The 25,198-nt window shown below is 48.9% G+C and overlaps 7 protein-coding genes and 1 long non-coding RNA gene across 13 annotated transcripts; 3 read left to right on the top strand and 5 right to left on the bottom strand.

Moving 5' to 3' along the window:
* Positions 1 to 1,296: 1,296 nt before the first annotated feature.
* On the bottom strand, positions 1,297 to 3,812 carry LOC103986181 (zinc finger CCCH domain-containing protein 33-like). The gene is made up of 2 exons (XM_009404104.3): positions 3,682 to 3,812; positions 1,297 to 3,594 (listed from the first exon to the last, which is right to left on the bottom strand). Exon 2 carries the CDS (start codon positions 3,578 to 3,580, stop codon positions 1,607 to 1,609), a length of 1,974 nt encoding a protein of 657 aa, XP_009402379.2. The 5' UTR covers positions 3,581 to 3,594; positions 3,682 to 3,812; the 3' UTR covers positions 1,297 to 1,606.
* A 2,597-nt stretch (positions 3,813 to 6,409) lies between these two features.
* On the bottom strand, positions 6,410 to 11,444 carry LOC103986180 (phosphoinositide phospholipase C 6). 2 transcript variants are annotated; one of them, XM_009404103.3, is made up of 9 exons: positions 10,955 to 11,444; positions 9,939 to 10,135; positions 9,169 to 9,304; positions 8,839 to 9,084; positions 8,526 to 8,749; positions 7,883 to 8,000; positions 7,287 to 7,439; positions 7,099 to 7,185; positions 6,410 to 6,956 (listed from the first exon to the last, which is right to left on the bottom strand). In XM_009404103.3, exons 1-9 carry the CDS (start codon positions 11,273 to 11,275, stop codon positions 6,663 to 6,665), a joined length of 1,776 nt encoding a protein of 591 aa, XP_009402378.2. In that variant the 5' UTR covers positions 11,276 to 11,444; the 3' UTR covers positions 6,410 to 6,662. The 2 variants fall into 2 exon arrangements, with proteins under 2 accessions (XP_009402378.2, XP_018681700.1); XM_018826155.2 differs by lacking the exon at positions 10,955 to 11,444 and adding an exon at positions 10,215 to 10,441.
* Positions 11,445 to 12,889: 1,445 nt separating this feature from the next.
* Positions 12,890 to 13,759, top strand: LOC103986471 (protein DOG1-like 3). The gene has a single exon (XM_009404492.3). It carries the CDS (start codon positions 12,901 to 12,903, stop codon positions 13,711 to 13,713), a length of 813 nt encoding a protein of 270 aa, XP_009402767.2. The 5' UTR covers positions 12,890 to 12,900; the 3' UTR covers positions 13,714 to 13,759.
* A 256-nt stretch (positions 13,760 to 14,015) lies between these two features.
* LOC103986178 (uncharacterized protein At4g08330, chloroplastic) lies at positions 14,016 to 15,005 on the top strand. Its single transcript, XM_009404102.3, has 2 exons — positions 14,016 to 14,307; positions 14,399 to 15,005. The coding sequence occupies exons 1-2, from the start codon at positions 14,042 to 14,044 to the stop codon at positions 14,769 to 14,771; spliced, it is 639 nt and encodes a 212-aa protein (XP_009402377.2). The 5' UTR covers positions 14,016 to 14,041; the 3' UTR covers positions 14,772 to 15,005.
* A 222-nt stretch (positions 15,006 to 15,227) lies between these two features.
* LOC135674802 (fasciclin-like arabinogalactan protein 11) lies at positions 15,228 to 16,508 on the bottom strand. Its single transcript, XM_065184978.1, has one exon. The coding sequence runs from the start codon at positions 16,189 to 16,191 to the stop codon at positions 15,394 to 15,396; it is 798 nt and encodes a 265-aa protein (XP_065041050.1). The 5' UTR covers positions 16,192 to 16,508; the 3' UTR covers positions 15,228 to 15,393.
* A 932-nt stretch (positions 16,509 to 17,440) lies between these two features.
* On the top strand, positions 17,441 to 21,928 carry LOC135674803 (uncharacterized). Of its 4 annotated transcripts, none has more exons than XR_010513719.1 (6): positions 17,441 to 17,793; positions 17,939 to 18,242; positions 18,383 to 18,679; positions 18,776 to 19,070; positions 19,309 to 20,546; positions 20,736 to 20,894. It is a non-coding gene; the product is annotated as an uncharacterized LOC135674803 (long non-coding RNA). The 4 variants fall into 4 exon arrangements; XR_010513717.1 differs by lacking the exons at positions 18,383 to 18,679; positions 20,736 to 20,894 and adding exons at positions 20,901 to 21,108; positions 21,313 to 21,928 and having other exon boundaries at positions 17,446 to 17,793; XR_010513718.1 differs by lacking the exons at positions 18,383 to 18,679; positions 20,736 to 20,894 and adding exons at positions 20,911 to 21,108; positions 21,313 to 21,928 and having other exon boundaries at positions 17,446 to 17,793.
* LOC135581008 (tetraspanin-6-like) lies at positions 19,185 to 20,702 on the bottom strand. Of its 2 annotated transcripts, XM_065184977.1 has the most exons (3): positions 20,061 to 20,702; positions 19,609 to 19,928; positions 19,185 to 19,527 (listed from the first exon to the last, which is right to left on the bottom strand). In XM_065184977.1, the coding sequence occupies exons 1-3, from the start codon at positions 20,550 to 20,552 to the stop codon at positions 19,488 to 19,490; spliced, it is 852 nt and encodes a 283-aa protein (XP_065041049.1). In that variant the 5' UTR covers positions 20,553 to 20,702; the 3' UTR covers positions 19,185 to 19,487. The 2 variants fall into 2 exon arrangements, with proteins under 2 accessions (XP_065041049.1, XP_065041048.1); XM_065184976.1 differs by having other exon boundaries at positions 19,185 to 19,928.
* A 1,004-nt stretch (positions 21,929 to 22,932) lies between the features above and the next one.
* Positions 22,933 to 24,796, bottom strand: LOC103986176 (protein-tyrosine-phosphatase MKP1-like). Its single transcript, XM_018826156.2, has one exon. The coding sequence runs from the start codon at positions 24,431 to 24,433 to the stop codon at positions 23,042 to 23,044; it is 1,392 nt and encodes a 463-aa protein (XP_018681701.2). The 5' UTR covers positions 24,434 to 24,796; the 3' UTR covers positions 22,933 to 23,041.
* Between the last annotated feature and the right edge of the window lie 402 nt (positions 24,797 to 25,198).

Below are 25,198 nucleotides of genomic sequence, written 5' to 3' on the forward strand. Positions count from 1 at the left end.
ATGTATCATTGTAACACGACTATCTCTCTCTTATGCCTCCTCTTCTTCTCCTCGGATTATGTCAGCTTATGTCTCGTCTTCTTCTCCTCGGATTTGAGGAGAGTAAAAAGAAGGGGAATAGATATACGGTGATAGCAATAGAGGTCATGACGACGATAGAAGAGGGGCCGCGGAGGAGCGATAGTTTTAGTAATTTTTAAATAAAAAGATATAATTTTAAAAAATAAAATAAAATAAAATATGGTAACCGTTTGAAAAATATTTAAAATGTAAATATTTTTGAGGAAAAATCGTCTAAATGTTATCTAGAAAAATTGTCCAGCATAATTAACCTTACGTCACATCCTGACTCGAAAGATTATGAAGAACAGCCACTGCGTCCAGAATCTGTCAGCGCAGTACCGCGCCCCGCCGGATGAGTTTCACTGCGACAAAGGGTTGGCGACAGAGGTGACTCCGCAATCCGTGATTGCCTATTAGATAAGACGAAAGATTCTTAGCCGCCGCCCCTCTCTCCTCTTTCGCGACCATGTCGGCCTACAGCCTCCATAGATTCTGTGCCCTTCCCTGCCGCGAGCTGTGATGCTCCCACAGCGCCATGCGGTAGATTTGCATGATAGAGAACGCCAAAGACGATGCTCAGAAGGCGGCTCGTTCGTATACTTGCAGGTGGAAGATATACGAGGAGGATCCAATCTGCAGTGCCTCTCTCACCCTGTTTTGACTGTCCGATTGATAGATAGAAAGAAGATGATGAGACGGAAGGGTCCCGCCACGCAAGTTGCTGGTCAGCAGTGTCCGCCGAGTGCGCTGGCTTTTGCGTCACCGACCCACCATTACCCTATTCCACTCTCTGGCTGACGCAACCACGCATTGTTCCGAGACGCCTAAAAGGGAACGCACCCGGAAACATTACCAAGGAGCCATCCGGCATGGTGAGATGGCAACATTAGTTGCACTGGAGACAGCGACAGAGCATTTGAGATCCTCTCTCTTCCTTGAATCTACTACATATGAGATTAAAATAAATTTGATTAGGACATGAATGATACTTAACTCAGCTATTTTAGTCCCCACCAATTTGAAGGAAAACTTCGAATGACTCGAACGGACGCATGGGGTCAACGGTGTTATCATCCAACACCAAGAGAAGTCTTCTGAAGTCACATCCGACGCAGATTCTTGGATATCTTCATCATCTCATTGAAGAAAAAGCTGAGAGGCCTTTGAAGATAAAATAATGCAAGTGGAAAAACATGCACTTCCCACATCATTGAATTCATAATGTCATGGTCATATAGTAAGCAATATATTTCATAGATTTAGAAACACAACAAGATTTAGACAAAAGCTCATTGATTGAAAGTTGTTCTTCATCTCTACAGATACCCATCTTCTTTCTACCTATGAAGACATTCTCTTAAGCTATTTTTATGAATGAAAAAAGAACTTGCAGGCGCGGTCTTTCCGCAAGCTCAGATTTCCCTACGGACTCGCCTGCTATAATAAAGCTGTAATGGATTCCCAAAAAATATATATATATAACGAAGAAAAGAACAGGTCAGAAGGAAGAGGGGAAAGGTAATCGTTTGCCCTCGCCGTGTTCTTATGCCATTATCTTCTCCTCTGCCCATGGAGAGAACAAGTCGCCCCCGCCGTTGAGCTGATACCGGTTCTGCTGCTTGCCCATGCCAGGACGGCCCACGGGCGCCGCAGGTCCATCCTTCACCAGAGACTGCACCCACGACAAATCCGGCTCGTTCGTTGCGCCGGTGGCTGGAGCTACCCCTCCGATGGCGGCCTGACTGCTGCGGAAGGCGAAAGATGCCGACTTTCTCAGCTTGTTCAGCTCCTCTCCTTGAATACCCCAGTCCAATTTACCGTCCGGCGAGCCCCAGTCGGACAGGAGCGACGGCGGGGCCGCCGCTGATGCCGCGGTCGACATGGCAGAGAGTGTCGATTGGCGACCAGCGGTCGCCCCTCGGTCGCAGAAGCTCTGGCTGCGCTTAGCGAACGCGGAAGCCCTGGAATTCATGATGGCCTTTGCCAGTGAGTGGTCGAGCCCGAACGACGATGCGGCGCTAACAGGAGGGGAAGAAGACAGGCCGCCACCGTATCCAGACAGCAATTGAGACTGGTGCATCTGGATTGCAGCAGGGGATTGCATCTGAGGCCCTGTCTTCTTCCTCGCGGAGAGCCCCTGCAATTGGGTTAGCAGCGATGGATCGACAGAACCCAACAGATCAGTGTAGTCTGGAGCTCGAGTCGTTGCCGCGGCTAAGCTGTTCGTTCCCCAGCTGGCCCGCGGAGAGGCCGTTTTTGCGATTTCGTCGACAAGCTTCTGCTGATACTCTTCTAATCCGAGCAACTTGAGGTCGAAATCCAAGTCTCTGGCACTCAGCGAAGCCTTGAGCCTGCTGCTCGGCAGCTGCAAGGCCGGAGGAGTCACCACGCCGCCCGTCTGATTCATCCATGCCGCTGCGGACCCTATGCCCGATGAAGCCGAGGGGGACATGGGGGAGCCGGGCTGCTGCATCAGCGTCAAGGCCATGGCCATGTCCAAAGAGGAAAGGCCTTGTGATGACGACGGCAACACCATTCCGGCAACCGATGCTGCAGTGGGGTTCACCGTCCGCAGCTCCTCCGGCTTGTGGGCGAAGAAGCAGACCCGGCGGTTGCAGCCAATCTCATCCTTGCAGAGCCGGGTCCGGTACTGCGCCGGGTGAAGCCAACTCTCGAACACGCCGTGGGCATATTCGCAAGCATCGCCGTTCCGGCAAGAACCTTTCCGGAACTCGGGGCACGGCACGCAACTGTAGGAGTACTTCCTTGGGTCTCGGCGCCGAGCGTTCTCGCCGGGGTGGACGAAGGGGCACTCCGTCCAGTCGTGGGAGTACGCGCGAGAGCACGGCTTAATCTTGAAGGTATACATCCGGAACTCGTCGGTGCCGTAGATCCCGGTCTTAATGTCGGGGAGGGTCAAATCCGGCGGGTATTCCTTCTTCTCCCCCTGTTTTGCTTGCTCTTCTCTGCTCGGTGATGAAACCCTCGGGCAAGAAGTAGCTTTTAAGATCACCTCGAGGGACTTGGCAACGGTGCTCGAGAATTGCCGGGCGATAACGTCGCCGGGGCGGCTCCCGCCCGCATCGACGTCGTCAACGACGTCCGCAGACGCGCCGATCAAGAGCTTAACGGCTTCGAGAGAAGCCGCGGAGCCGCCGGCGGCAGCGCAGTGCAGGGCGGTGGCTCCGTCGGAGTCGGCGTGGCGGACGGCCTCAGCTGGGCGGGCGGACAGGATGTAGCCCATCACGGCGGTGCTGCCGTATAGCGCCGCGATCATGAGCGGCGTCCGCAGCTGGTAACCCATTCCCCGGCCAGGAGAGCGGCCGTACCAGGAGGCAGCGGCATCCAACGGTTGGCCGTCGTCCTCCACCGCCCGCCTGAAGGCGGAGAGGTCGTCGGAAGCGGCGAGCTCAAGGAGCACTGCGGCCGCCTCCGACGAAGTCTCCATGGCCTCTGCGCCGCATCCCGCCGCGGGGTCGTTGGGCAGCGAGGAGAGCTTCCGGTGGCCGCCACACATGTCCTCTCTTCCACCTACATCAAGCAACAAAACTCCGTCAAAAACCAAAAAGAGGCAACAAATCGAACGCCACGATGAAACCTATGAGAATGGATGCGTACGAGAGCCGATGCGAGTGTGAGGGAACGAAGGGAACGAGGAGGTCGTGATTTGCGAGGAAAGCTTTGGCCTTTCGTCCCCTTTTGTAGGCGTGAGTGGGAGTGCGTGTCAATTATGCTTGTCAGGCAAATCCACATTTAAAATTGCATAATGACCCCTGCGGAACCCCATAACTCATAATGTCGCACATAAGATTCTCTCATAAACGCCCCTGAGAGGGACCGATATGAAATTTTATATTCTGTAGGGACGGATGTGGGATGGGTCGCAATAATTCCACGGGGAGAGAGAGAGAGAGAGAGAGAGATGAGGGAAGCAGGTGGGAACTGCGCTCGGGTCAAAAAGACGACTCCGGGAAGGAAGCTGCCTTCTTCCTACCCGTCTCTCCGGATGAGAACGAAATGAAACGACGCGCGGTCCAAACCCCGACACACAAAATGAAACGACGAGATGACTGACGCCGTGTGCCCCCGTGGGAATTCCCGTCTGCGATTCCGTCCACAGCGGGCCACGCGGCGTCAGCGTCCGTGGGAGGAGGCCACGTTGAATCCGAGGCGACTTCGAGTGGCTCGGTCGACACGCGTGAACCGTTCATCTTCGTTTCCCCATCTGCGGCCGGACGAGTGGCCGGGACCCATGTGGGTCCCACATCTTTTATTGGTCAGATGGGAGATAAGGAGGTGGGTAACTGGTGGGGTGGCGTGAGGTGGGGAGAAACCGCTCATCGGGAAATGGGAATGCCGTGGGCCGCAGGCAGCGTCGAATACCGGGGTAGCCCCCACCAAAGATTCGAGCACGCTCGGTGAGCGTACCGCGCCACAGAGTCGTGCTCCAAATCGATTGCAGAGTCGCTGCACACAGCGCTCCTCTACTCGAGTCACGAAATCAACGCGTGTCGATCGCAACCGAATCTAAATCCAGTCTTCGGGCTCGAGCGGGCAGATTAATCGGGCATGCGAAGATAAAAAAAAAAAGGCTACGCATGATATATAATACGTCGAATCGGTCAGACCATATAAAGGCCATATGATACACACTCGAGTGTTTAGCAAACAAATCAACATGATGAATGTTGTTTAGGTGGAAAGAGACGATGGTTGCAGACAAATAGTGTGACAAGGTTTAGTTTGACCACGAAGTCATCGGCCGCCACGGTCGGCTTTTGGATAAGAAATCTACGTTCAAATGTAAGAAAATGGAAGCTTGACCTCGCACTACCCGATGGTACATTACAATAAATATTATTAGAGGGGTGGGTGGTGAGTCTCTTTCGGGGCCCCACACCGTGTTTATGTTTATGAGGAGATGGGTGGAATGAGAGGTGGAGAATTAATACCAGTAGAATACTCGGTCCTTTGTTTCTTTCTTTCCCTAGATTTATTATCATATGCTGATGGAGTGGGACAATTTGGATGCCCCAAAAACAATTATATAGATGATACGATTTTAATTTTTATTTGATACCAGATGAGGTTCGGAATAAATCAAACTTTATTCGTAAGATTGAGATATTGAAAAACGATCCTATAAAAGATATGTGAAGACATATTCGAGGAAGAAGTTCAAAACGATTTGATCGAGTATATAGAAGTGTCCTTAAGTCAATAAAATTAAATTTTAGAGGATTTGATCAAGCTCGAGTATATTCAGGTGCAAGTCTTTAAGAATACACTCGAAAGGTCTTTTTATGGTATGATAAATGATGTTGGAGTTGAATGTTGAAAAGTGACAGATAAGAGCTGTGTCAGTGAACCACTAATAGATAGTAACATTCACAATATAAATGTATCCTCAGTCAAAGTCAAATATTTGAATGATTCAGGGCAAAAATATGATTAATGCATCTCAGGATTTGTCATAATTTTGAAGAGTACAAGGCAAGTTTTCTTGAACTATTGGATTAGTTTTTTTTTATAAGCAGTGAGTTAATTAGATTTCACCTCAAACAAGACAGCCTTAATAATAATCACAAAAAGGAGAGGGAAAACAAATCACTGGAAACTTTTGAACAGTGTTATTTCTCACTTCCACCAGTTTAATAGTGAGATTTAAGTGTGGCCACCAGACCTCTTCTCTAAGAACAGACACAGTGCCACTTATGTGTGATGAAATGCAATTTGACTCATGCAGTTGTTCCAACCTAATCAACTGAAAGAAGATTCTTCAAAGTTCAAAGTCAAGGTTTATTATTTCCTTGTGCACAGTGATGATTCTATTTGTTGTATCCTTTTGATTCATGGAAAACTTGAACCTGACAAAATATATAATATCTGAAACTTTGTTGCAGCTGTCCAAATTTCTTTTCTATTATGACAATCTCCAATGTGGAGTTGATCCTTCCACTGGCAACTAAGTTCTTTAATCAGTATACATTTGACCATTGTCAGACATCAGAAACACTGCATAAATGGATAGCAACTTCAAATCCACCAACCACCACAAAGAGAAGGAGTTGGAGCAAGTCAACCATTTGAGATTTAGATAAGATTTCATCTCCAGCTTCAGACAAAACAATTAAACCAGGTTAGGACTCTCCCAATATTTCTAGATACCATGATAATAGTTAGCTTTAGCAGATATTGATGATGGCATTAGAAACATGATGCACTCACCATTTTCCCATGACTTCCATTGTTATGCACAACTACTCATCATCAAGGGAGGAAGCTTCATGATCATTTCATGGCTGCATATATAGGCCCATTGTTCTCGGCAACAATTACCTGCGACTAGGAAAAAAAATAGCATATTTTCACTGAAAAAAATAACAGATATCAAAGTTGATGGGACTGGCTACCCAGTTATGTGTACAACAGAGCAGAACCATCCGATAAGCATCACTTGCATGATTAATTTCAAGACAGGTGAATTCCTCATGCTATTGTAACATGTGATCACACCAACTGTTTCTAAAATGCAGATAGAAAGTGTTATCACACAAATTCGAATCAGGTTGCGGTAGGAAGAACTTCAAACAGCATCATCATACAAACACGAATCGCATCAGCAGCTTTACGGAATTGAATTTGTTGCCCTTGTGGTCAAAAAGTGGCACAGCCCTGATCCCTGGCCTCAACTCCGAAACAGGAATGCAAGTCTGTCCACCAAAGTCATCCTTCTCAGACATATCATACTCATGTACTTCAATACGAAGCAAAGCCAGTTCAGGTACAGTTAAAGTGAAGGTAAACTCCTCATCCCAAACTGGTGTCCAGTTGTCCTCTATTGTCTTTGTTTTCTTCATCACGGTGTCAGCTGGAACTCCAGCTATCCCTACCTGTTAATTACCAAACAATTGCAGCATAAATCAGATCAACCATCATCCTGTTGAAGTTCGAGAGCAACATCCCTCAGCTTTAGTCCATAGAGAAAAGAAAATACATTAAATCTGAAACAAACTAATAGTTTGTATATGTTACCCTTGTATAGAAATCTGGAGGAGAATATGCATCAAAGTGTGTCTGACTAAAATCCATACGCCAACCATCTCCCATATAAATTTTTACCTGTCCAAAAATATTGACTTGATCAACAATTTCAACTTCTGATCAAAAACAAAAAAAGAAAGGGATGCAAAAGAAAAATTTATGAAGAAAACTATTATCACCTTTAAAGTTTTCTTTACAGGTAAGACGGCTTTAGGATCAAAAACCTCATTGTTTGGACCAGCCTTCACCAAGAAATCAGGCTTCTTTATATACCCACAACCCCCATTGGCTTTATAAAATCCATGCATCAGCCACAGCGACCTGCCATATCCCTACGGAAGAAATGGCAATAGAATATCAAGTGCAGTGTTCCTAAAGGGATTCAAACAAAATTTACTTAATGAAGGTTTTGCCATGAAAGACTAAGTGAAGCCATTTTGATGCGAAATGACTTATTATGTACTTGAAACCAATACCACAAATCCTTGTAAATTTTTTTTGGCAGCCAGCAGCATGGTTTGGACATCGCAGTTGGAAAATTGGAGTCTCAATGTAACTTGATCTGACATCAAAACTTGTTAAATCACACAATTTCCAGACTCCAAACAGATGGAATCTTAGCCTATTTGTCGGTTGCCCTCCACATATTAAGAAAGGTTCTAAGTTCAGATACTTGTGGATGTGGTGCCCATAGATGACGAATGACGAGAAGGCATAAGACGGGAAAGAAAATATTCATCATGTATTTTGATCAGTATTTCAAGACTAGAGATACCTGCATGTTGAATGCAACCATCTGAGCACCATGAATCCAACCAATGAATGGATTGTAGTTAGAAGAATTAAAGCGGGTGCCCTTTGGATATATCCTGAGAAGATTTTTCTGAGTGAACCTATAAAATAAAATGACAATTATATCAACAGACTAACAGATTCTCAGAAAACAAGTAACATTCGGGTGAACATGCATGCTCCATCCAAGTTAAAATCTTTGCATGGGCTAAAACTACCAACAGATTACTAAAAATATATAAATAGAGGAAGTTTCTGATATTTTCCAATTAATTTTGCATGTGATGGGAGCTGATTTGAGGTAGTATGAAGCTCATGGATATTTCCAAAAGAGGCCCAAAGATAAACCAATTAAACGGGTGTGTCAAAATATATCAGGGGTGTGAGGATTGGCAAAAGAACATCCGACAAGAATATATTAGAAACAGTAGTCTTTTTATCAAAAACAATAAAGACTTCTGCTGGATTTTAGATTGGCTAGTAAAATTGCTCACGATAAAGCTCGATGATAGGAAAAAGATCTACAAAGTGGCCTCCCGTTATTTTTGTCCGAATGATTTTTTGCAATAAGAAAAGAGAAATCAAACAAGATTTGAAAAGGAATGCACACTTAACAAAATTAGGACCTTAGTAAATCAGCTCCGTGTGTCGCTGCAGCTTTGACAAGTTCTTGCTCACTCAGACTTAATCGTCTAACTTTCTCTGGATCAACGTTTAGTGCTTCGCTCATGTGACCCTTAGGTTTCCCTGCCCTGATGGTGATTAGACATTTGTACTCAGGCGGTGCATTCTGACGCTCTTTTTGATCATCATCATCATCTGCAAGTTCCTCATCTTGAACTTCTTCATCCTGAGCAATCTCATTAATAAGAAACTGGCTATTAAATACACAGTGAATATTAGACATCAGATGGAAGTGCATTAAACATCATTTGACACCTTATTAGCTAATTCAAATTCAGTTTGTATATCTGAAACCTCCTTTCCCCACGCTTCTTCTTCATTAGAATCATTTTCTTTTTGAGTATCACAATCCTTCTCCTTAAAACTTTTAGCTTCAAGGTACTCTTTAGGTGGTTTGGTGGAAATGATAATCCTTTTCTTCAGAGCCTCTGGTGAAGGGAATTCCTTGTGACTTTCTGAGTCAGGGTAGTACAGCATGTCTCCAAATGTTTCCATGACCATCTAAAGAAATGTTTTGCTAGAAGTTAAAAGATGAATTGAAAATACACGGTTGAAAATTTTCATTGAGGAGAAAAAAGAATCTACCTTGGCTACTTTAGCCTGGAGATCAGGAGTAAGGTGGTCCTCCAAAGTTATGATAACAGGATACGGAGATGCTGAAAAGGCATGCTCTTTGATGGATTTTAAACATCTGATAAGCTCCACAGGAGAAGTCAATGTCCTGCATAACAAATTTTTTAGAAGGTAAGCTAAGGCACTTAAATACAAAGAAGTGACCAATAGCTGCATATTAACATTAAGCGCAATTTCATGTCTTTGGTTATTAACATACTGAACCTAGTTACCTTATTAGCAGCAGCATCAACCAAGCAGCATAAATAGGAGGAGGAAATGGGGCACACACGTATATAGCTGTTAATTAGAGTAGAGGAAAAAAATATTTGATACAGAACGGAAGGAACTTGCCTGTGGACCATTAGTTTGCGTTTTTTTTCAAGACAATGAATTATCAAAAAAGAAGTGTGGCATTTGTTCTTCAGTATGCCAATTTTTATCTTAATAAAAGGCATTTTAAATTACTCTCAGAGAATCAACCAAATCATATGGATGAACAAAAACAAAGATATACCACCTGAGAACTTGCAAACTCTGTGGATCTGTTCCACTGTGTCTAACAATAATGTCGATTTGAGAATCATAAACGTTATACAAAAGAGAATTAACAGGCCATGTCATATATAGTATGCTACATTATAAAAAAAATACTAGGTGCAATATATTATTTTTCACAATTTTCTCTAAATAGTGATCCGATAGAAAAATTTAAGAAGAAACCAGGCATCACACCAGTATACCTTCCATGAAGAACATTGATATTGTCTCTTGCAGAATTTGGCCATATATCCAGCTCAATTACTCTCACACCTCTCTGAAGTGCTCTTATAATTGGAACATCGCTGCAGTCACTACTGAGCTGGTTTCCCGTCAAGTATGAATTGTGGCCTGTATATATGTAATAGTGGGACAGTGGAGCCGTCATATCATGGTGAACCTGCATTAGTATCAAGTATTCATATTGCTAACATGTAAAAATTTCTGAGCTATGATTTAAGCAGTACAGTTATATTAACCTGTAAGTCATGGCTATAGGCTGAACAGTATAACAGGAAATTGAAGTGTCATAATATCTTAGATGTTCAGAATTTATTATCACTTGGAAGGGAAACACAATAGTAATAATATCATCAGCATAGTTCAACATGAAGTTCTGGATAAAACAATTAGGATATTGGATTCTTCCATTAGCACCACTGGCACAGAATCAGTTTCTCCAATGTATTTGTTTCAATTTTTATCACTGAAAAAGATCAAAGCATAATATCAGGTAATCAAAGAACATTAAAAACAAAAAACAAACCTAAACAAGCAGCATGTAAGGGAAAGAAACAAAGTAGCCTGAGATGGTAACATTTGAAACCTAAAGAACAGATCTACAAGTTTTTAATATCTTGATCAACCAGTATCTTAGCAATAAGATAAATGAGGCTTGTAATTCTACCATAAATAGCATACAAAAGAGTATCACATTAGATTCTTTTTTCCAACATTTACTGAACATAAAAGGAACATCTTCCACGACAAGCATCGACTAGAATGCATCATAATTCACAAGAATTAATTGCTCAAGTCTATGTGATTTCGATTCCTAAATATGACTTGTACAGTTCTTCTAAAGTTGTCGTCTTTAATCCAAAGACAGAAGCAATCATGGACCAACTTTCAACAAATACTACACCTCCATCGAAGGTAACAACAACAGGGGCCAAGCAGACCACCAGGATCAAGAGATCTACAAGAGGCGCGAGCAGACCTGCGGTTGTAAGGGAGGGTTCAGCTCCTCGGAGAAGAGGTAGTGGTGGAAATCGTCGAGGGTGAAGGGCGGCTTGGAGAGCTTGGCGAGGTGGGAGGGGCGGCGGAGCTGGCGGACGCGCTCCATGACCCGCTCGGCGTCGGCGGCGGTGGCCCCGGCCTCGCCCTGTGCCTCCTCTAGGAACCGACGGAGCTGATCCGCAGTCATGTGGGCTCCGCCCTCGGCGTAGGTCGCGAAAGCCTCCCGCACGTCCTCCGCGGGCTTCGCCTCGCTCCACCGGAACTTCCTCGTGAAGCAGATGCAGCACCTGTAGCTCCCCATCCTCTCTCTCTCTCTCTCTCCAAAATTCCACCTTCCTTGCTTACATCCACGACCAAATGGGGCTCCCGGCAAATATAAATGATCGAAGACGGCGAAGACGAGGAGGCGCGCCGCGAAATGGACGCGGTTTAACTGTCACAGTGGTTTCCAGTGACTCTCCGAGAAAGGATAGGGATACCTCCCTCTCCCCAGAAGAACACCTTTCGTTACCGACACGACCGAAGCCCACACACGCACCCACCCGCAGCAAGAGGGCCCCAGATCGTGGCCGTCGCTTTGGGTGGGGAAAGAGACCTCGTCATGGGTTTCCATGGAGAATGCCGTCCCGATCTCGTAACGGCGACGTTGTTGGTGAAGGTTATGCCCCGGTTCGTGAATCACAAAGTACACGTGGACAAGAGTCATCCGTCAGATCGAAACTCAGACTGTGTCCCTTGGCGACCGCGACGGTCACACCGGTGGGGTGGGAGAGACCAAAGAATAATTGGGCCGGCGTACGTGTCGGATACGCGGTCACGATCACCGGGTTTGGGTCAACCTTATCCACGCTGCCAGTCTCTGGATTACTAATGCAGCAAAGAATAATAGTAGGATTAGGATCTACATTAATCCAATTCAAGATGTGTCTATTCAAATTGAATTTGGAATAGGTTCGTTTATCTAAATAATTATCTGGATTAGACATCGGATATCTTTGATTTAGATAGGAGGGGAAGTCAAGGAGTCATTTGGTACTCACCATCTCAGACTCGAACATGGAAGAAGACGACCGAGCCAAAATAAGGGTTTTCTCTTCGTCGTGGATCTTATAGCCCCTGCTTTAATGCAACTCAGTCACGCCAATCCCATTCTCTTGACGGGAACGTCCGCGATGCCTTGCAGCAATAAAATTGAGATGACATCTGAGATGAGATAGAGTTGGAGATGGAACACTGAGGGAAAGGGTGTTCCATTATTTTTCGAACAAGGAAATCTCAATCAGCTGACCTCATGATGTCTGGCCAGTTATACATATGCTTTAAAGACGAGATAAGCAATCCAGTTCCTCTGGGTGAGGCCAACCAAGACCACCAGCAGAAACCACGGCCAGCGGCACCGGGAATGGTCTCCTCGGCGACCGTGTCATAAGGTCGGAGTATTATTCTCGCCACTGTTATCGCCCAAGGACAAAGGATAAAGATTGTCGAAGACGTGGATACCTTCCCTCTCGCCTACCAGCTAACCCAGATGCATCTCCCTCTCGCCGGCGCCTCCACGAACTGGAAAGAAGGGCCCATGTGACATCTCCTCCGCTGGGTTCCCCCACTGGTCCGCTGCCTCCGCGGTACCTCCCGACCTTCGCGATTAAGCTTCACTCAGAAAGGCTGCGCTGCATCTCGTCACGGTATGACGTGGCGAGATTGATGACCATCCACTCGGTCAACAAAACACTATTCTTTGTTTTCTTCCGTTCCCTCCAGGGGCGCAGAGCCCTCCCAACGAGCCGAAACACCCAGCGGAAGCACCTTCTGGGCCCCACAACAGAAATCAACATGGCCCACCTTCTATATAGGAACCGAGCCTTCCGGGGTTTCCCTCCGTACTCCCCACCCCCCCCCCCCCCCCCCCGCCTGCTCGAGTGCACCATGAGCTCCGCCAACGAGAACCAACAACGCGGAGAGGAGACGGCTGCAGCCCGCAACGAGCCCCGCGCCCCTGAGCATTTCGCCAAGTTCTTCGAGTGCTGGCTCGCCGAGCAAGAACGCGACCTGCAAGTCCTCCGTACCGCAGCCGCTTCCGCCGGCGAGGAGCTCCGGCTTCGACCCCTCGTTGACCGGGTCCTCGGCCACTACGAGTACTACTACTGCGCCAAGGCCGCCTCCGTCCGCCGCGACGTGCTCCCCATGTTCAACCCCACGTGGACGTCCTCCACGGAGAACCTCTTCCTTTGGGCCGGCGGCTGGCGGCCCACCATGGCTTTCCACCTCCTCTACTCCAAGTCCGGCCTCCAGTTCGAGCCCCGGCTTCTCGAGCTGATCGTCGGCAACCCCACGCGCGACCTGGCCGACCTGAGCCCCGACCAGCTGGAGCGCATCGATGGGCTCCACCGGCTGACGGTGCGGCTGGAGAAGGAGATATATGAAGAGGAGGCGCAGGTGCAGGAGTCGGTGGCGGACGCACGGATGGTGGAGCTGACGCATGCGTTGGCGGAGTCAGAGGAGGTAGAAGCTGATGCCATGGAGCAGGAGATGAAGAGGAAACGGGACAGGATGAACGAGGTGTTGCAGAGGGCGGATCAGCTGAGGCTGGAGACGCTGAAGGGGCTGGTGGAGATACTGAAGCCGGTGCAGGCGGTGCATTTCTTGATCGCGGCTGCGGAGCTTCACCTCAAAGTGCACGAGTTTGGGAAGAGCAAGGACGCTGCCGCTGCCGCTGCCGCTACTGGCCGACCAGAGTAAGGCAGGTGTTTAACTGCATCTTGTATCTGTTATTGGGATGGTCTGTTTTAAGTTGAGCATAAAGCACACTAACTACTACCACTTGTGACATGTACTTATGCTTAGTTAGCATGTAGAACATTAGCATTATATCCTAATCCAATGGATCCCGTCGGACCCGTTTATAATCCGATCATGTCCCGGACTCGAGTGCGACAAATCATGCACATAGGCACGTCGATCGCGATCCCTCTCCGCGCATGCACCGTCTCTGCGAATCGCTGCAAGGAAGCTCCCATCCGTCCCAGATGCACGCATCGTTAAAGCCCATCGAGGCCGTCCATCACCCATGGCCACCCGTCACGATCAACTACATATGTCGGCCGGTACACGTTCGTCCCCATCCCCCACCTCCACCGCCACTGCCGCCGCGCAACTCGCCGCCCATGTCCTCTCTGGTTCCATAAATAACAGAACCCGGCTTCGCCTTCTTTATCTCTTCAACGGCACCCTCTCTCCGAAACCGTTTCGCCATCGTCCACCGATGTCTTTGCGCAGCGACTACGAACAACCCCAAACCCTAGCGGCGTTCTCTCCTCGATCCGTCACCTACTGGTTTGCGTCGACCTCCTAATCGATCCGTCTCTTCAGTCGCGATCGCAAGTCGGACTGGTAAATTTGTCGCTTTTGTGTTGTTTTGATGCAGCTGCGGATCTTGTGGGTACGCGTTGAATCTGAGCTCTTCCGATCGGGACACCGCCAACATCGGTTCCAAGTACAGGAAATCCGCCAAGAAGGGCATCGTTTCCTTCGTTGCCGTGGACGAGAGCCGGTTCTCGCAGGTCGAGGAGCTCCGTTGCTGGCCCTACTTCGAGTCGAGGCATTCGTGGGGGTTGCTGAGGAGGAAGACCAAGTTGTCCTGTCGAAAGTGCAAGAACTTCGTTGGCGTCGGACATTACGACGGCGCCTCCACACAGGCTGCGTCCGATAGCTCCGTCTCGGGTTCCGGGAACGGCGAGGCGCCGAAGAAGTACTTCATCAAGATTAGCGCGCTGCAGCCGCTGGCGTGCGATGACTAAGGCGTTCCTCTCTCCAGGTGATGTTTGCTGCCATGCCGACATCGGACTCGCTCCTTGATTTCGTGCATATGCTTGTGTGAGAAAGAAGGTGTTATATGTCAGGATCCGGAACATGGTTGTATAAGATAATTGGACCCCAAAAAAATGATGCCTTTGATCTGTTTGTAGTTTTGCCTCTAAGAGCAAAGCGTGTAATGTGTGAATAAGATGGTACCGAACGAAAGTTGTTGGTGATTTTTGCGTTGGCGACATGAGATTTTGATCCATGGATCATATGAACTGCAAGTTAGGATGTTCGATCAACATATGGTGGTGGAGAATTAGCTTGATGAATACATCTCGCCATGACTTCTTAGGAAGTCAATGCATCCCATATAGGTTGACTTGATGATCTGTGTGTGCATTTGTGGTTCCTACCCAGAAATCGGAAAGAAGACGAATCCAACAGTTAGATCCTTTGATTGCACAAAGGGGGAAATGCTATCACTCTGTTTCTTATTTCATGGATCTCGTGATTTTGAATGAAATGACGGTACAAAAACTCACAGCAAAGATAGGACACCAAAACATTGCGGTGCGTCACACTCGCCTAAACTGCTGAACACAATAGTTGCGGTTGCACTCAGAAGCTCCACCACAGCCAAATAGCTGCGGCTGCAAACATAACGCCGCCGCCAGATGCGCTCCGGCTCAGGTTCACACCAGCGGAGGCATCGGTAGCGTCGGTGGAAGGGGTGGAAGGGCCTTCGGCGACAGGACTTGGTTTCTGCTTCTTGGCTTCGGCTGGTGCAGGAGCAGCAGCAGGAGCCGGGGGTCCAAAGATCTCCAAGGGAAGGAGCACCTGATCGACCTGGTACACGGCGAGCTTGCTGTCGGAGTATATGGTGTTGGCGATGGTGGCGTCGACGACCCCCGTCGATAGATTCACTTGGGTTCCCATGGTCGTCACGTTCAATGGGTACCGCCCGTTGCTGGCGTCGCCGGCCTGCGTTCTGACGGGGTTGCTCACCGTTTGGAACTGGGAGACGGAGATGGCGGTGGGAAGTATGTGGAACTGGATCAGCGCGACCTTCTGCTGGTCGGTGAGGGAGTTGAGCGTGCCGGAAGGGAGGCTGGAGAAGGCGTTGTCGGTGGGCGCGAAGATGGTGAGGCCGGTGTTGGAGTTGTTGAGCTGGTTGTTTATTTGGTCGCCGACTTGGGTGCTCTTGAGGAGGCGGATGAGCGTTCCGTACTGCCCTGCCTTCTCCATAATGGCCGTGATGTTGGTCGGTCCTGCAGGAGCCGGAGATGTCGCCGACTGAGCAAAGGTTTCCCTGGCCAGTCCGGCAAGAAACAGGAAGGCGGTAACGGCACAGCCGAAGCGTTGCATGGTTGCAGTGTTATGCAATCTTATGCTCTGCTCACTGCTGCGTCGGTGCATGGAGCCGAGGAAGGAGGGGCAATTTATGCAGCAGGAGGAGGAGGAGGAGGAGGAGGGAGGATGGGGAGAGCGGTGGGTCGTGGGATGGCGTCCGGCACCAAACTTAATAGGACGCTCCAGCTATTTTGCTTGACATGGTTGCCAATATCCATGTGTGAAGATGACATGGGTGCAGTGATCCTTCCACCAAAAGCATCATGGAGAATGATGGCTGCCGAAGAAGGCCTTCGCTCGAGGAAGAATCATGCTCTTTCGTTCTGGTTTCCCTGTCTGCTTTACGTTGCCCAGTAGTAGTAGCTTGACATGGCAGAGTTGTCGAGTGTTTCAGTGCACCTGCTAATTTGTTGTGTTTTGCGGATTGGAATGCAAGTATAGCTGCCTTAGAGTTTCAGCAAAAGAAAGCCACTGATTGATTAGTCCTGAAATAAATTGTGCAGGAAAGCGAATCCCATGTCTGTCTAATGATTAAGGTGATCAGGAGAAAGCAGCTTTGCAGCTGCTCTTTCTATGTTCATGTTAGGTTCTGCCTTTCCAACGAAGCTTTCGAGGAGAAGTGGTCTCATCACCTGTAGCAGATGGTTACAGGCTCATTAACAGTTATTTTATGTTTTGATTTGATGGGAATTCATCACTGATTCGAGTGTTTGATGTGATGAGGGTTCTTTAGCTTTTCTATGCACAATACAAATAGAATAATAAATCTTATTAATATATAATTTAAACAAAAATAATTATGAGATTCGATGTGGTTGTTCACCCAACAGCAGCACTGATCGATCGTCGTCTCGGAGCATGCGAAACAACATCAGATAACTCGACGTGCGGCATCAACTGTGATGTATCTTGAACTCAAAATAGATCGTATCGAAGATTGACAGACGACATATTTTCTATCAATCCCGTATCACTTTCATTTGTGAATGTCTTTTGTTATTCATAAATTTAATTTTGTTATTTTGTTAGCGAGACTGAAATATATTAAGACGATCGAACGGTTTTTAATTAAAAAGAGGGGAGACAGAGAGGAGAAGATGACGGCCCGCGTTGGGCCCCCTCCGGCCATCTCGCCTCGAGCAACCGTCAGCACGTGCGAGTGGATACCTGTGCCAGCGAGCTGGTTCACAACCCGTCGATTTGCCCAAATTTACGAGCCTGCCCCATTCGCTCCGCGCTTGCGAGCCCGAGCTTATCTTGGCCGTAGGATGATGATTGACGGTCGGATCGTGCTTTCGGGAATGGGAGAGACCAGTCGAGGAAAGGGAAGTTAGTGTTTGGATCTCTGCACAAACCCAAACAAAGGTAGACGAACGAAAGATGACGGAGAATTCACCCCCAAAAACCAAAAAAAAAAAAGGGGAAGGAATTAAAGAAAGCGAAGGCGGAGGGGAATTGAATTCGTGTTGATGGCGCATGCTGAGGGCATTGAAATCTTTCCGCGGGTTGGTTTCTCTGTCAGATGATTCCTCCCTTTTCGTCCGTCGCCCACCGACAACAAAACAGAGGATCGAGGCCTCCGGCGAAGGACCGCTGGCACCTTTCCCCTTCTTCTATGTTCCTCCGAGTCGACGAAGAAGGCTCTGCTTTTGCTTCTGTCGAGGCTGGGTAAGATCCATCTTGTCTCCGTGTTCTTTCCTCCTCGTCCGGTCTCTGCGTTTGATTCGATGTAAAATAGCTCAGATTTTGTTTTTCTTGACCGACAAGAGGCGAAACCCTAAAGAAAATGTAATTCTTGGTGTTCTTTCTTCAGATCCGCCGACCGGCGGGAAGCTTAGGGAATTAGGTCGGCTGAGATCCGAGGAAGGCCGTTGGGTTGAAGGAGGCCTCCTCGGATTCATGGCGCCGGCTCGATGCCATTGGGTTCTGAGAACGTTGATGCTTCCCGAACCATTACCCTGGAATTGCAAGGATTAGGTGCTCAAGGACTCCTTGAAGCACGAGAGTCAGGGATGCCCTTCGCGACAGCCGCGGCTCCTCGTCTGCCCCGCGGTGGTGGGAACCTTACTTCGGTCCCCGTGACTTCCACCGCGCCTCCTCTCGCCGTTCCCTCGCAGGTAATCACCTCAATTCTGTCCCATATCCGAGAAATCCAAATTAAGATATTGCATTTTCCTGGTCGCCCTCTTTTTTCTGTTCTAGTTTGTAAAAGGCTTCTTATCAAAGCCATTTCCGGCATGGCGGTGGTTTCCATTAGATATGGGTGCACACCGTCATGGTCTGTTTGATTGTGGTTTGAAGCCGATGGCTTCAGGTCGCCTTCCATTAGATATGGTAGTCGTGGCCGTAGCTGCAGCGGTGGCAGTATCTTTCCGGCGATTCCCGCATTGGGATTCCGGTGGCTTCTTGAGGCAGGATCCCCATGCGACTACAGAGAGGACAGTTTCAGCTCCAATCTCAGCCACCCCTGCGGTGATGTCGACGGTGGCTTTGGCGCAGGCTAAAGATTCGATAATCAAAGATGATTTGTTGGTTTCGATCTTGGCTCGCCCCGGTAGTGTGTTCTTGACAAAGACATGTAAATTGGAGTTGGAGGAGGCTGGGCTTCAGATCAGATTCCTATCTTTGATAACTTTTGCTCTTCTCCCAGATGAAGCTGCTCCACGGACGAAGGACGGCGCCAATGGCTGATCTATCTATGGACACTTTCATTGGTGGTGGCACATAAAAGAATACTGGTATTTCTGGATGTCTGTCACCGGCAACTCCGTGCTCTGCAACTTCAACTCGTCCGTCATTAGGTGAGTTGAGATCTTAAGTGTTTGTTTCTATTTTGATGTTTATATTAAGAGAAATCTTCATTACATTTAACGAACTTTATGGTTCTGCTGAGCTTTCTACTGGGGGATCGATCAATTGCTCGACCAATCCCACAAACTCTTCAGGTATTCTCCTTCCTCTTTCGAGTCGTGAATCGAGTGTCCTTTAGCTTGCAACTTTTTTGGATCACAAGCACAAATGCTCACACACAAGGCATTACGGCATCACAACACTGGCTATGATGGAGACGATTCATCTCTTTCACGCATACAACAAACGAAGAAACATTTTCATACAGATTACATATCCGCTCTATCAGCTATTATGGCCCTCAGCATCAACTTGTGAAACATTTTCATACAGATTGCAGATCAAGTCTGATGTTTTATGTCAACAACATGAAGCTGCAACCATCGACAGCTCCGTTCCTTCACAGACAACTGAACCTTGCAAACTTGCGATACAGCCTACGCCTATTACACACTATTTGACAGCCATGGGCTGGCTGGCTGGCTGACTGCATGGAGAAGACAACAAAGTCGCTAGTAGAGCTGTTCTCTTCTGTCCCGCAACCATCTCCACCTGCAACGAGACACAAGTTCTGCTTTAGTATCTCTGCCGTGCTTGGAGCAGAGAGGAGAGTAGCAAAGTGGGTCCGAGTACCAGAAGTAGTCCCAGCGAGGGCGTATCTTCGACATCCGGTTCTCTTCGTAGGGATACTCGGATTCAGCGCGGCGGGCGTTGCGGAAGGCGCAGCAGCCGATGGTGTAGATGGCGATGAGGAAGATGAGGACGACGACGTTGAGGACGGACAGCTTGTGCCAGTCCCTCCGCACCTGCTCCAGCACGCCAGCCTTGCACGAGTCGCAGGCGTAGCACAGCACGTTGGCTGCGTTGTTCCACCGGTAGCAGTCCTCGTCTTGCGCCATCACCACCCCCCCGGCGCCGTAGGTGCACGATGTCGGCGGCTTGCAGCAGCCCGACTGCATCGCATGTTGACGGTGAGCGTCAGATCAGATACGATCGATCGTTCCGATGAGTTTTGACTCGTGGTCGTAGTGACAGAAGCTACTCATCTGAGAAGGAGACGAGGATAGAGAGTTGCCGAGCGTTACCTGTATCGGGGAGAGGTCTCGCTGGAGATAGTCCAGAGGCGTCCAGAGAGCGATCTTGGCGCAGGTCTTCGACCCGACGACGCATGCCATCGCCGCCTTCCAGTACTGCCGCTCCGTGATCCTTCGGCGGAGCCATCCGGTGTAGTCGTCGAGGCGGTACTCGTGGTAGGGGCGACCAGGGACCTGGACCCCGCCGCCGCCGGCTGTGACAGCGAAGCCGAAGGCGGTGAGGCCGAGGAGGGTCCCGATGAGGAGCAGCATGACGAGGAGGTAGAGCCACAGCGCCCAGGCCACGTTGAAGCACGCGCCCACGAAGCCGGCCAGGGAGACGAGGAGCACCACGAAGCCCAGCACCAGGAGCGGCGTCTGCAGCGACGACTCGCACGTCGCCGAGCTCTTCGACATCCACAGCCCGCCGCCGATGATCGGGACCGACGCCAGGAGCGTCAACAGGTTCAGGCACCCGATCACCGAGTTGCTGAAGCGGTACATCCTGGCTTTTTGATCTCAAAATCTCTTTCTTTTACCCTTTCCGACGGCCGGTGGCCTTCTTCCTACGTTGCTCGCAGAAAAATTCTTGCTTTCTTCGAATGCCGGGATGCGGAGATTTGCCTTTTTTTCCCTCCTTTCTGCGTGGCTCATTCTTTCTTCTGATTCTCTTTATTGGTTTTTTAGCTTTGAGGCGTCAGTGCGATTGATTGATTGATTGATTCCAAAGAATAATGTTGCTGGCCCAGAGCATCCAAGCTTTTCGAAAGCTGGGTTGATGAGGGGGAAGAGCCTCCTGTCCTTTTTTTTTGGCCATGGATGGATTGATTGCTAATGGAGATTCCCCATTAGTGCTCGACAGAATAACTTGGTGTTGCTTTACGAGAGGATAAGAGCAGAAGAGACCACAACCCTGATGATCCACTCCGGAGAACTTGTTCTGATGGTACTGTAGCAAAGGGGAGTGTATCTGCAACCCCATGGAACAAAGGAGAGCATCTTGTACCAAGTTGAGAGGGGGGCCGAGAAGCTAGAGAACCATCAAGATGACTTCTATTAGGTAGGCTCTAATTCATGGACATAGGTACACTTGCATTCATTTGCCTTTTAATCCAACCATCAACATTAAATATTGTCACCACCATATGTTGATCTTTGCTATCTTGTATTATAATATACTTCCTGCTTATAACATTTTCTTTTCGCTTACCGCTTTGATTAGTAAATCTGTTACGACAAGTAACTTTTTTAGCCGTGACCTCAGGGTCGACGCGACTGGTTCAGGGCTCCGGATGACGGGGATCAGACGCGGCTCCTCTTTGGACGTTGTGGTAACTGAGGCAGGAGATCCGGCTCAGAAAGTTCCGTGGTACCGGATGTATTCAGTAGCGACCGAGTACCTGCACACAGGTCGGGTCGGTAGCTCGGCCCGACCCCTCCGACGGTCTAGTCAGTGGTAGCGAAGAGGTGTTTTTTGCGAGGTTCTTCTTTCCCCCCCTTTTGCCCGTTGGGGGCCAGGGGGTATTTATAAGTGGGTTTGATGTTACCTGATGCGCCACCCTGCCGGAGCAGGGTCGTACCTCTGATGGAGCCTGTGGGCGTCGTGGGCGTTGCGTGGAAGGTCGAGCTGCCGCAGGGTATGGGGGGTGTCAGTCAGCGCCTTCTCCCTCCTCGGTCGATCATGCGGGGCCAGCCGAGGAGGTCGTTCGAGTACGATGGTGTGGGTGCGCGTCGTGTCGCCGTTAATGCTCGCTTTGGGGCAGTGTGCCGCGCAGGGTGTCCGACGTGGGGGGGTGTATTACGTCAAATCCGGGGTGTCATGTCAAATCAATTTTTTACCCCTATCAAAATCCATTCTGTGCAGGTGGCTCGCCACCAGACATGCACAAAGCATATGATGGATGTCCGTCCTTACTTCAAAGCCCACGATTAGAGTGGTACCAAATAACAAAACAAGTGATGATCTCTAAACAATCTAGAGTTTAAGATGTCTTGCAAACTCTCAACAGTCCACCTTGAGAGTTTAAACTCTCAACACATGTACCAAACTATTTGTAGTCTAAGTATTGTTGCCAATGATTTAAAAAATACTAAGTGTTTGTTCGAGCGAAGCGAAACGTTCTAAAATATTAAATGAGATAAAAGAGTCGCTAGTAGTGAAAAGTGGGGAAGGAGGGGGCAGCGATGGCAGAGGAACTTTCGAACATCGATTACGATGGTTTCGAAAATTACGAACGACAAGAACAACGGAAGCTATGAACGACAGCATGACGACGAAAGCTTTAGACGATAACAACAACGATGGAGGAAGTTGTTGACTATAATAGTAACGTCGAAGGAAGCTGCGAACATCGACGTTGTGGACGGAGGAAACTTCAAAGGTGTCCATCGGTGATAGAGTAAGATACGATCCTCTCCCTCGATGATGGAAGGAGTTACACACATAAGCATCAATGGCAGAGGGAACGACATATAAAAGCTAGGTCGTCGGACACGCCCATCGATATCAGAGGAACCGAGCAATTGCTTGAACTTAGTCAATTCAATCAAACCAATTAGATACTGTTCAATCGAACCAAACTTAAAAGTTTGGTTTGATTGCTTCACTTAAACTGAGCACTCAGTTCGAGGCACCCCTAGGTTTAGGCGAGCGCCAAGTGATGCTTCAGTGAAGCGCATTGCTTGGCCAAAACTTGAGGCGCTCAAGCCTCGTCTCGTCTCACCCAAACGCCTATTTAAACCATGATTGTTGCTAAGAATATCATTATGAAATACTTTCCGAACAGTGCTTGGGGGTACCGAGCAGTAGCATCGGCTTAGGCAAGTCAAACGAAGCAGGAGAAGATGTAAGGGAAGAAGGCACACATAGCAACTCGAAGGAGAAACTGAAGGTGAGTTAACCGAACTTAGACGCAATGCTCGAATCCGAGGAAAGATAATTAAGAGAAGGGAATTAATAACGAGGGGAGGTTGATGCTAAATGCTTTTCTCTATCAGTATGAGAATCTGAATAAACCGTGAACATTGGTTTCAGAGAGAAACTTACGCCTCGATAAGCTCCAGTCGCTTTCTCTTGCAGGAAGATGGTTTTCCTGCCCCTGTCCCGAACAAGAGAACGGTGGGATGATACCTCCAGCGAGAGCCCCATGGAAAAGCTCAAAGTCAGCATCATAGGATTCCACTCTCCTCGCACCGGCGATCATCTTAGCAGCTGATTCAACCCGTTCCTCGTTCGTCTCCCTGCCCTCCTCCTTCTCTGAAGGGGGTGCACTCGAGAAGGCCTCCCAGAATTCCGAGGGCTCCTCCCCTTCTTCAACCGTGGCATGTGGCCCCTGAACCTGCTCGTACCTTACCACCTGTAAGGCGGCAGCTTTTGCATCCTCCTCCATCGCGGGTTCACAGTCGTTACCGATCCACACGTACAAGGATGAGAGGACATGAACGATGAATGCTCCCCTGGAATCCAAAGCGGCAGGAGATGGATCGTTCACCATCCTGGGGACGAGATGCAGAGGATCGTACGGTGAGTGCGGAGCCATTCGGTACATTGTCAGCACCGGAGCGGGACTCGGGGGGATGGCGTGGACCCTCTTCTGGCACTGCAGCAATTGACAAGCGAAGCCCATGTTGGGGTTGGCGATCCCCCTTGCCGTCTTCACAAACCGGAATGCATCATCGAAGCTCTGCCCTTCTCTCCACATCAGGTAAGCTATTACCAGAGAAGTCGACCGTGAAACACCCTGGCAGCAATGGACGAACACCCTCCCACCTATCTCCCGCACATCCTCGAAGTAATCGAACACATCATACAGAATACTAATGATGTCCTCCGACGGACTGTCCTGCAACCAAAGAGTCTTGTAGATGAGGTCTGATTTGAAGTACTCGGGGCAAACAAAACCAACACAGTTGAGGACATGGGTAATCCCGTGCTGCCGAAGGATTTCTCTGTTCCTAGCAACATAGTCTCCGCCGAGGTAGACATGGTCTGCGACCTTGGAGCACTCCTTGAAAGCGATCTGATCTCTCGTACCTGGGGTCCTTAGCGAAGAACGATCCGGCTTTGAGCCCTCGTCGGGCTTGGCACCGAGGGTGGGCGGATGGGGCCATTGCTCGAGGTCATCGGAACCGGGCTTAGGCCACTCGTCGAAGCTCCGGCGGGCGATGGCGAGAGGAGGGAGGCACGAGCGGGCCTTGTGGCTCTGCGATCTCGGAGTGAAGGGGGGAGGCGGGCAGGGAGCATCGGCCGAGTTCCTGTCCTCGGAGGTGGAATCTTTCGAATGGTCCTGCGCGGCGATCCGTGATGAGGACCATGACGAAGACCTCCAAAAAGTTCTCCGGACGCCGGAGGGCGGGCCAGCGGGCGCATCCTCTCCGCCCCTCATCTTGGCACCTCCTCAATCGTCCAACCGAACCCAACCCAAGGAGTATAGCGAACCTAAACCGCTGCAAGATGCAACCTTTAATCAACCGAGCATAAAAAAGAATCGGATAAAAGACACGGGAAAAAGAATCGAGTTGTATCCATTGGCCAGCAGCAGTCAGGGACTCGATGCCTACCGGACGTCATTTTCAATGGGGGGAAAGGCGGGATTGCGAAGACAAACAAAGAAACGAGGTAATATAATGATGCAAGAACCAATGAAAACTCGCACGGAATAAGGGAAACGCAGCAGAACCCAAGAGAAAAAGAGAAAACCCTAGGAGCGTTGGATGACTCCCACGTTCATTTGCGCAGTTGTAAGTTGTCTCAGGACCGTAGGATCGTGCCATATATATGTATGTATATATACACCGCCCGATACGATGGACGGCCGCGCTAATAATGCCTTTTGACCCAGGTTGTCGTTCGGTGGTCGGCGTCGGCGTCGAGCGGTGAGGGTTTTATTAATGAGACATTAATTGCTTGACGATGGCTGGACGACGCCGGGGCGGTCAAAAGCGGCGATGTGGGAGACAAGGTGGTCAACGGTTTTTATGGCTGGGTGAGTTGGAACGATCAAAAAGGCTGGAGGCACGATTGACGACGACGTTCCCGCCTGCCTGCCTACTTTGCACGGCGTCATTATACAAATTCGACGACCGGGCTCAGTTTCTCAGCCACTCCAAAGGATGGTTGGCACGGTGTTGCCATCCATCTACACCACCGG

This window comes from Musa acuminata, chromosome BXJ1-5 (assembly GCF_036884655.1).
Source record: "Musa acuminata AAA Group cultivar baxijiao chromosome BXJ1-5, Cavendish_Baxijiao_AAA, whole genome shotgun sequence".
NCBI lineage: Eukaryota > Viridiplantae > Streptophyta > Magnoliopsida > Zingiberales > Musaceae > Musa > Musa acuminata.

Excerpts from the sequence above, each read along its gene's own strand:
- LOC135674802 (XM_065184978.1), bottom strand. The coding sequence starts at position 16,191 with ATGCACCGACGCAGCAGTGAGCAGAGCATAAGATTGCATAACACTGCA.
- LOC103986471 (XM_009404492.3), top strand. The coding sequence starts at position 12,901 with ATGAGCTCCGCCAACGAGAACCAACAACGCGGAGAGGAGACGGCTGCA.
- LOC103986176 (XM_018826156.2), bottom strand. The coding sequence starts at position 24,433 with ATGAGGGGCGGAGAGGATGCGCCCGCTGGCCCGCCCTCCGGCGTCCGG.
- LOC103986180 (XM_009404103.3), bottom strand. The coding sequence starts at position 11,275 with ATGGGGAGCTACAGGTGCTGCATCTGCTTCACGAGGAAGTTCCGGTGG. Across the intron at positions 9,305-9,938 it reads ATCAATGTTCTTCATGGAAG|GACATTGACTTCTCCTGTGG; the intron begins GTATACTGGTGT and ends TTTGTTATGCAG. Across the intron at positions 8,750-8,838 it reads AATTTGAATTAGCTAATAAG|GATGAAGAAGTTCAAGATGA; the intron begins GTGTCAAATGAT and ends GAGATTGCTCAG.
- LOC103986181 (XM_009404104.3), bottom strand. The coding sequence starts at position 3,580 with ATGTGTGGCGGCCACCGGAAGCTCTCCTCGCTGCCCAACGACCCCGCG.
- LOC135581008 (XM_065184976.1), bottom strand. The coding sequence starts at position 20,552 with ATGTACCGCTTCAGCAACTCGGTGATCGGGTGCCTGAACCTGTTGACG. Across the intron at positions 19,929-20,060 it reads GAGACCTCTCCCCGATACAG|TCGGGCTGCTGCAAGCCGCC; the intron begins GTAACGCTCGGC and ends CATGCGATGCAG.
- LOC103986178 (XM_009404102.3), top strand. The coding sequence starts at position 14,042 with ATGGCCACCCGTCACGATCAACTACATATGTCGGCCGGTACACGTTCG. Across the intron at positions 14,308-14,398 it reads CCTCGATCCGTCACCTACTG|CTGCGGATCTTGTGGGTACG; the intron begins GTTTGCGTCGAC and ends GTTTTGATGCAG.